Source organism: Parasteatoda tepidariorum, chromosome 5 (assembly GCF_982258835.1).
Source record: "Parasteatoda tepidariorum strain Cologne lab strain chromosome 5, Ptep-v5.0, whole genome shotgun sequence".
NCBI lineage: Eukaryota > Metazoa > Arthropoda > Arachnida > Araneae > Theridiidae > Parasteatoda > Parasteatoda tepidariorum.
In genome coordinates this window covers 49,185,712-49,193,885 of record NC_141759.1, presented here as the reverse complement: position 1 = coordinate 49,193,885, position 8,174 = coordinate 49,185,712, and the positions used below count along the sequence as shown (strand labels likewise).

Below are 8,174 nucleotides of genomic sequence, written 5' to 3'. Positions count from 1 at the left end.
CAGATTTTATGTGACCTTTTAACTAAAAATAAAACTTTTGCTCATTGTATATTTTCTTGGTTTAAGGAAACCGTTAATGTTTAAACTCATCAGAATTAAAACCGTCGCAGAACTACTTTGTATCCCATTATGCATAAAACACTTTTTTATGATTTACGTATTTACAAATATGCGTTTATATTGTAAATATTCATCTAAAACAGGCCCATTCAAAGGAACACTTTAGTTTTGCACTTTTATACATATTATTCAAAAAATATAATTCTTATATTTACCTTCGCTGGTTTTATCTGGATGGTCGCTATTGAGAGATTTTGATGCCGCCTGTCTAACCAACAAAATACAATAAATTAAACAAAATGCTATAAAAGTTTTCTCAAGCCACTTCATTTTGCTTTGTTTACAATTTCTCATTTCATAGATGATGTACTATTAAGCTTCCCTATAGAGAAGCCTAATTTCATTCAATGATTTTCAGAACTCTTTTCTCACATATGACACCTGTGAACGCAACGTAAAATAATGTAACGATCCAGCATCAATTTTTTATTCTTCTTTTATCAAATCTGTTTTATCGGTTTTAAAATTGGTTTCTTAGAAACGTAATCTTTGAGTATTCCGGAGCTATAACTCAATGTGAAACAGAGATTGCACGCAAAAAGATAAAACTATCATTTTCGATATCCTTAGAATATTCAAAACAGTCGAAACGATTGTGAATTTCATTTTTATTCAACAATGTTGCTTGTTTTTTCTATAATATTCGTTTTCTTTTCAGGATTCAAATAAATTTATACAATAAATATTTTACAAATATTTAAATATAGTTCCGAAATTAGTAAAAAAGAAAATCAAACCCTGACACCATTTTAACTGATTATATAAAACGACCACCTTCTGAATGTAAATATGACTTATGTTGTCCATATTCTCAAAACTTTTTTTTGACATAAGGAAAACGTCCATTCCACTCCAATGCTATTAGCCCTTTTTTTTATCTCGGAATCTATATATATATATATATATATATATATATATATATATATATATAACAAAGAAAAATTAGAAAATTAAAATTGTTATTTCTTTACTTATTATTTCCCCCTTTTTTCATTTGTCTTTAATTTTTCTTTGTTTTATTCTTCATTTTGAACTTGTCTAATGGGTTCTGTTTACTTGCAGCTTAAACGCAATAAATGAAACTTATTGTTTTTCTTAATTTTTTTGTATTTATATATATATATATATATATATATATATATATATATATATATTCATTTTTCTAGTTGTCTTGTGTTGAACAGTTAATTATTAGGAGTTAACATGGATTTGTTTGTTTTTAATCCTTTCTAAAATCACTGTACAAATATTAAAGATAAACAGTGCCGTGGTACTGCATACTGTCATGCCATTATTAGTGACGGAACTTGCTTTTTTCAAGAAATAGCATATAGATATCAAGCAATACTAAATTTATGGCTCGAGCATGTCGTGCGTGAGGAAATAGTACATCACGTAACTTAGCAATAGGATTTATTTTTTTACCTTTATCTGACGACAGAGATGAACATAATTTTAACACTTTTGTTGACCAAGATGCAGAAATGTCCCTAACCTATCTTCACGTTTTTTTGTGATTCAATGATTTTAAACTATTACCAAAAATCAATGCATAAAGATCTTAGACACTACCACGGACATGTCATTAAAATAGTTGAACGTGGAATGAAAGAAAATATGCGCCGGCAACAGCCAACAGCTACCCGGTGAATAAATTAGGTTAACGTTTTAAGACTAATTTAGGTGTCAGGATAGAGGAGGAGTTGAAGAATAAGAATATTTAAAAAACATTAACTACGCATTCAACTTGGTTACCATTAATGGTTATATTTTGTGCAATATAATAATTTTTAAAGGTTACCGAACGGGTAACCAAAAGCGGCTAGTTATTAATTAACGCATATTAATCGAATGAGTGAATGATGAATATTAACGATAGCATACTAACATATAGGAAGGTAGGTCAAATATATACTGGACCGATATTTCAAAAGAAGAGTTATTTGAATAAGATTTAGTCTCATTCAGCCTAAGTTGTGTTGAGAGTCTTCATCATTATTCATTATCATTATTCATTATCATTATTCATTATCATTATTCATTATCATTATTCATTATCATTATTCATTATCATTATTCATTATCATTATTCATTATCATTATTCATTATCATTATTCATTATCATTATTCATTATCATTATTCATTATCATTATTCATTATCATTATTCATTATCATTATTCATTATCATTATCATTATTCATTATCATTATCATTGGTCTTAATCATTATTTTTCTTTAGGAGTATTTGTCTTTATCATTATCAGTCTTAATCATTAGTGGCCTCCATGTTGAAAAACAATTACTATTAAATGTTATAGAAACAAATGAGAATTTTTCTTGCATTTTGAGGTTGCTTGTTGTTCTTAATTCAATGATCACACACATTCAGGATCTTTACTGGTTAAAACAATCTTCTTCTTAAAAAACTGATTATTTTTGGAATGTTCTTTACTTTCAATAGATGTGTATCTATCTATGATGTGGTTTATTTTTCAAGTGTTATTTATGATTGTTTAATTTTCCTAGTTTTGAGGAATACATTTTAATGCTTGGGATTGGGAATCAGTTGTTTATTCTGAAAATTTATTGTGCACATCTTCAAATATAAATAATTAATTTTTATATTTTATTATCGGTGTAGAGCAGCTGGCCCGATTTTAAGTTTGAAACTGAATGCTTGTAATTTTAAATTTAACCAAGAAAAGAGAACTCTCATTTCAAGCATTTAGACATTGTTAGCTCTCAAAGAAAATATGGAACTAACCCGCATTTTTGTTACTTGAAAAGGAAAACCACCCATGGTTAGCCGAATAATAATAATTCTAACCTATTTTCAGTTTATTACAGGGAATATTTTACGTCAGTAAGAATTTGAATCGACCAGCCATATTTGGAACTTGAATATAAGTCATTTTATTAAGAAACGAATGCTCTGTTTTTTTTTCTTTCTTTTTTTTTCTTAGTTATCATGGCTCAGATGTTTTGTTTTAAAACCCTTGCATTGTATTAAAACCCTTACATTGTATTAAAACCCTTGCATTGTATGAAAACCCTTGCATTGTATTAAAACCCTTGCATTGTATTAAAACCCTTGCAGATTTACCCTTGCATTGGGAGTAAATATTCAAGTATGTATCTGTATTTATCCATATAGTACCTGTACATTTGTGCACAAAATTATTAATGCATTGATTTTTTTCGTATAGGAAGGAAAGTATACAAAAAATGAAGAAGAAAATCTTGCAATGAGGAGAAAATTTCTATGATATCGACAATTCATAAAAGTAAATATTTTAGTCAAGAACATTGAAAAGAAAACTTGGGTGAAAAATTTAACATGCTCTAAGTTTTATTTCTCAACATAGAAAGATAACTTAAATAGAAATTGAAACCCGAGAAAAATAAAATTCCATTAATTAGATCTCGGTTCAAAGTGTCTTTAAGAGAGACATCATCCCTACAGAATACAATGTTATTTTGGAATTAGTAGTAAGTATTATTTCCTTTCTGGTTAGCTCCGTTTGGTTGGAGGAAAGGCTTGGTTGGTCACTTCTACTCGTAGGGACAAAATGGGTGGGAGTCGTTCTGATTTTGCTCAATTGTGGGTCTTTGACCGTTGGCAGTCCCTTAGAATGGATCTCTTTGATGGAGTGCCCATCCCCTCAACATAAGTGTGCACCTCGTTTAGTTTTGGCAGTCTGAGCTGATATGTTGGCAGATTTTATACGAAGGCGCTCGCACCACGCTCTCTGCTATTTTGGCGCTTTCGCGCTGTATCAGACCTTGTCAAACTGTTCCACCGTAAAGTGCTCGACTTCGTGTGTTGGTCGTCAGGCTACCAAACCAGGGGAACCATTCCCTCTGCAGACGACAAAAATTTTAATGTCATGTCTTCGGATCCTCCTCGGGGATATTTCCCAAACAGACCCCAACAGCCCATTGGGCAGCTCTAGTGTGACGTAAATAAAGTACCTACCAAAATCGAATCTAAAAGAAGCTAAATATAAAATTATTTAATACAGTTTATATATATTTAAAAATTAAAATGCAATTATACTTACTAAGCAGCTAAAAATATCTTTCGCAAATGATGTAAACAGACTTCTGGCGAATACCAAAATGTGCCAACGTTTATGTTTTTAGAAGCGAAAATAATTCATGTCAGCTTATTTTCATTTATTGGAATTTAGATTTAACTACATCCTTATAATGTGTATGGAAGCGTTAAATAACACACAATTTTTAGAGTTTTTCAACGCCAAATTCGAATTTGTATTTCATCCCAGCTTCTATAGTTTAGATAAAAATTGACCAACCAGTGAGCGGACCTTTAAACGACTTCGTCTTAGAAAATTTGTATTTGGTGATTAGTTTAAGCAACAGACGGTTGCATTGAACCTTCATTCCAATACAGTCCCGCAGTGGACTAATCGTAATGACACGGTACCCAGTAGAACACCGAAGTCAAGCATCACTGGCAGCGTTTCGTAAGCGGGTAGTCTTGATCAGTCTGTGTAGGGACCGAGAGTGCACGATATCGGTCCTCGCTAAACTGTTCGACCGTAAAGTGCTTGACTTCACGTGCAAGTTGTCGGGCTATCAATGTGAAATATTTTGTGCTTATGCGCATCGTATTTTTTGTTAAATAACTTACTTATTATATATCAGTTTGAAGATGGAAACGAGAAGAGTTTTTGTGGTTACCATGGTAAGTTTAGAATGTAAATAATACTTTTTGAGTAAGAGATTTTGTTTTCTTTTTTGGAACTGCGATGCTGTAATTTAATTGTTTAGTTAATAATTCTTCCTTTTAAATTAAACGTAATAGTAGAGTTTTAATTATTTGATTCGAAGTCCTTTGAGTTTTATTTGAGGTCAGTAAGTATTTTGTATTTTTTGACATATGGCGTCAGCGACAGGACTTTGAATTTCTGTTGAGATTTTAGAAAACGACTATTACTGAATCTGAGTGAAAATGGAAGTATTGAAACAAGTGAGAACACAGCATCGTAGATTGTTTACACAGTCATGCAATGATTTTGCAAAATTTGAGACTGAAATGATTGATGAAGAGAAATTGTTGAAATTAAGAATCATATCAGAAAAAGGTAAGCAATTACTTGTATCTGAAGAAAATGTAAGAATTGAATTGTTTTCGGAAGTTCGAGATAAAAACGAAATTGATAAAGAAATAGATGATTCCGAAGCGTATATTGATAGAATTAGAGTTTTCGATAATGTCCGTTACTAACCATTTAGTTGTTGGTCCGACAAATTTGCAGTAACCAAAGATTAAGCTTCCAGTCTTTGATGGAAATTTGAAAAACTGGCTCAGATTTTGGTGCCAATTTGAGAAAATTGACAAAGATCCGAATATTGGCGGCCATGATAAATTTATTTATTTATCGCAATCCATATTAACAGGATCACCTGCTGATGAACTTTTAAAGAGTTTTTCTCCGAGTGGAAAGAGTTATAAAACTGCAATTAATCAACTTAAAACTCGGTATGGAATGGATGAATTGTTGATTCAATTGTATGTGAGAGAGTTATTATCTTTAGTATTACATAAACAAAGCAAATCTGAGAAATCTCTGCGGAAACTTTATGACCAACTTGAATCAAAACTTCGATCATTAGAAGTGTGAGGAGTAACTAGAGAAAAATATGCTGCAATGTTGTTTCCTCTAGTCGAGTCGTCAATTCCAGAGGAAACGCTCAAGGCGTGGGAAAGATATCGGACTATGAATAAGCGGTCAGTTGTTCATGTTGTTCCAAATGTTGAAGGAGCTGAACCAACTACCAAGACTGACTTGGATACTTTGCTAGAGTTCTTAGAGGGAGAAGTACAGGCTGAAGAGAGAGTGAACATGGCATATCAATCCTTAGTGAGAGGTACAGATGATAGTGAGAAGCGAATAATTCCTACGAATGGTAGATTCCAGTTGAAGCAAAAATTTGCTAAATCTTCCCTAGTACCTTCTACTTCTGAATTGCTTACTTCACCACAAGAAAAGAGAAAGTGTCTTTTTTATTCAAATCAACACAATTCTTGGGAATGTGAATATGCAAAAAATGTGAGTTTAAATGATAGCGAAGCTGCTGTTGCAAGATCACGTTGTTATTTCTTATGCTTACGACCAGGCCACAGAGAAATAAATTGCAGACGGAAACCATGCTTTAATTGTGGTAAAAAGCACAACATACTTCTTTGCAGAGGAGTTGCGGCCTGTAATGAAGTTCAAAACCCAGAGAGTAAAGCAACCGAAAGTGTCGTTGGCGATAACGTCTAAACTAGCCAGTCTCTTCATTCTGAAATTTTATTACAGACTTTAGTCCTGCGCATAAGAAATGGAAATAAAGACAAACTTGTGAGAGCTATTATTGATACAGACTCTGAGCGAACATATATTACGAGAGACGTAGTCAAATATTTGGGTATAGAGAAATGTGGAGAAATTAAGTTAGTGCAACAATTGTTTGGAGGTGTATCATCAGGTGAAAAGTGTGATTCTCAATATAAAGTTACTTTAGCGAGTATTGATAACAAATTTTTTTGCAAAGTACTTTGTTTAGATCAACCAGTGATTTGTGATTATGTCAAACTCATCCCCTATGGTCCGTGGATGAAGGAGTTGAATGAATATGGAATATGTGTGAATGATACCGAGTATAGTTCTCTAGGAGTATCTAATGACGTCAAATTATTACTTGGAGCTGATGTGGCCGGCAAGCTTTTCACAGGCAATGTAAAATGTTTGATTGAAGGTTCTGTTGCCATTGAGTCACATCTAGGGTGGACTCTTATGGGGAAGATACCTATAAATGATGCTACTGTGACGACAAATTCTTCTCTTTCATTGCTTTCAACTGAATCATCTGTGAATCAACTGTGATCATTGGATCTCTTGGGAATCACTGATCCATCTGCTAAGAAAGTGCAGGCAGAGTTGCAAAGAGCTACACAGGAGTACTTTTCGGAAACAATCAGACTGGATGTGGAAAACCGTTTTGCGGTTAGCATGCCTTGGCTGGAAGATCATCCTCCATTGCCAACCAACTATGACCTGGCTTATAGAAACTTAAATTCGACTGTCAATCAGTCGATTTATAAAGAGTATGATCAAGTTTCTAAGGAATGGGTGGAGGAGGGAATAATAGAAGAAGTAAAGGATAATTGGGAGGAAAATGTACACTACCTACCTCATCGTGCAGTTATAAAACCGAATAGCACCACCAAAATTAGACCCGTATTTGATGCTTCAGCCAAGGCCAAAGGTTTTCCAAGTTTAAATGATTGCTTAGAGAAGGGTGAAAATCTTATTGAATTGATACCAAGCATTTTGATGCGGTTTAGGACTGAGAGAATTGGCGTCGTTTCAGACATACGTAAAGCCTTCTTACAAATCGGACTTACTGAAACTGATAGGAATTACTTAAGATTTTTATGGCTTAGTGATACAGGCTTGAAGATTTACAGGCATTGCAGGGTAGTATTTGGAGTTACCTGTCGCCCATTTTTGCTGTCCTCAACTATCAAATACCTTCTGAGGAATGTTTTGAAAGAAATAAGGGAACAAAAATCTACTTATCCTGAATATGTTATACAAAATGGAGAAAATGAAATAATGAAAGGTTTTTATGTGAAATAATGAAAGGTGAATGGAGAAATGATGAAAGGTTTTTATGTGGACAATCGTGTGACGAGTGTCAAGGATACAGAGGAATTGAATATGTTTGAAAGAGTTGCTACTGAAATAATGGCAAGTAGAAAATTCGATCTTAGAGGGTGGGAATACACCGATTTAACCGAGGAAAATTGACAGCCACCTACAAATGTTCTTGGTATGATCTGGGATAAGAAAAATGATTCTCTTGAAATGAGTACAGACTGCATTAAAGAGCTTGACATTGAGAAAGTAACGAAGAGAACCATCCTGTCAACTGCACATAGTTTTTTTGACCCCTTGGGTATAATCTGTCCTGTAACACTGATCCCAAAATTGCTTCTTCAGAGCATTTGCACGTTGAAACTGAATTGGGATGATCAG

General features: G+C 33.0%; 1 protein-coding gene across 1 annotated transcript; it reads left to right on the top strand.

Moving 5' to 3' along the window:
• Positions 1 to 7,145: 7,145 nt before the first annotated feature.
• Positions 7,146 to 7,775, top strand: LOC107444786 (uncharacterized). Its single transcript, XM_016059010.1, has one exon. It carries the CDS (start codon positions 7,146 to 7,148, stop codon positions 7,773 to 7,775), a length of 630 nt encoding a protein of 209 aa, XP_015914496.1.
• The last annotated feature ends 399 nt before the right edge of the window (positions 7,776 to 8,174 follow it).

What these genes read in the sequence shown, in the direction of transcription:
- LOC107444786 (XM_016059010.1), top strand. Translation starts at nt 7,146, where the DNA reads ATGCCTTGGCTGGAAGATCATCCTCCATTGCCAACCAACTATGACCTG.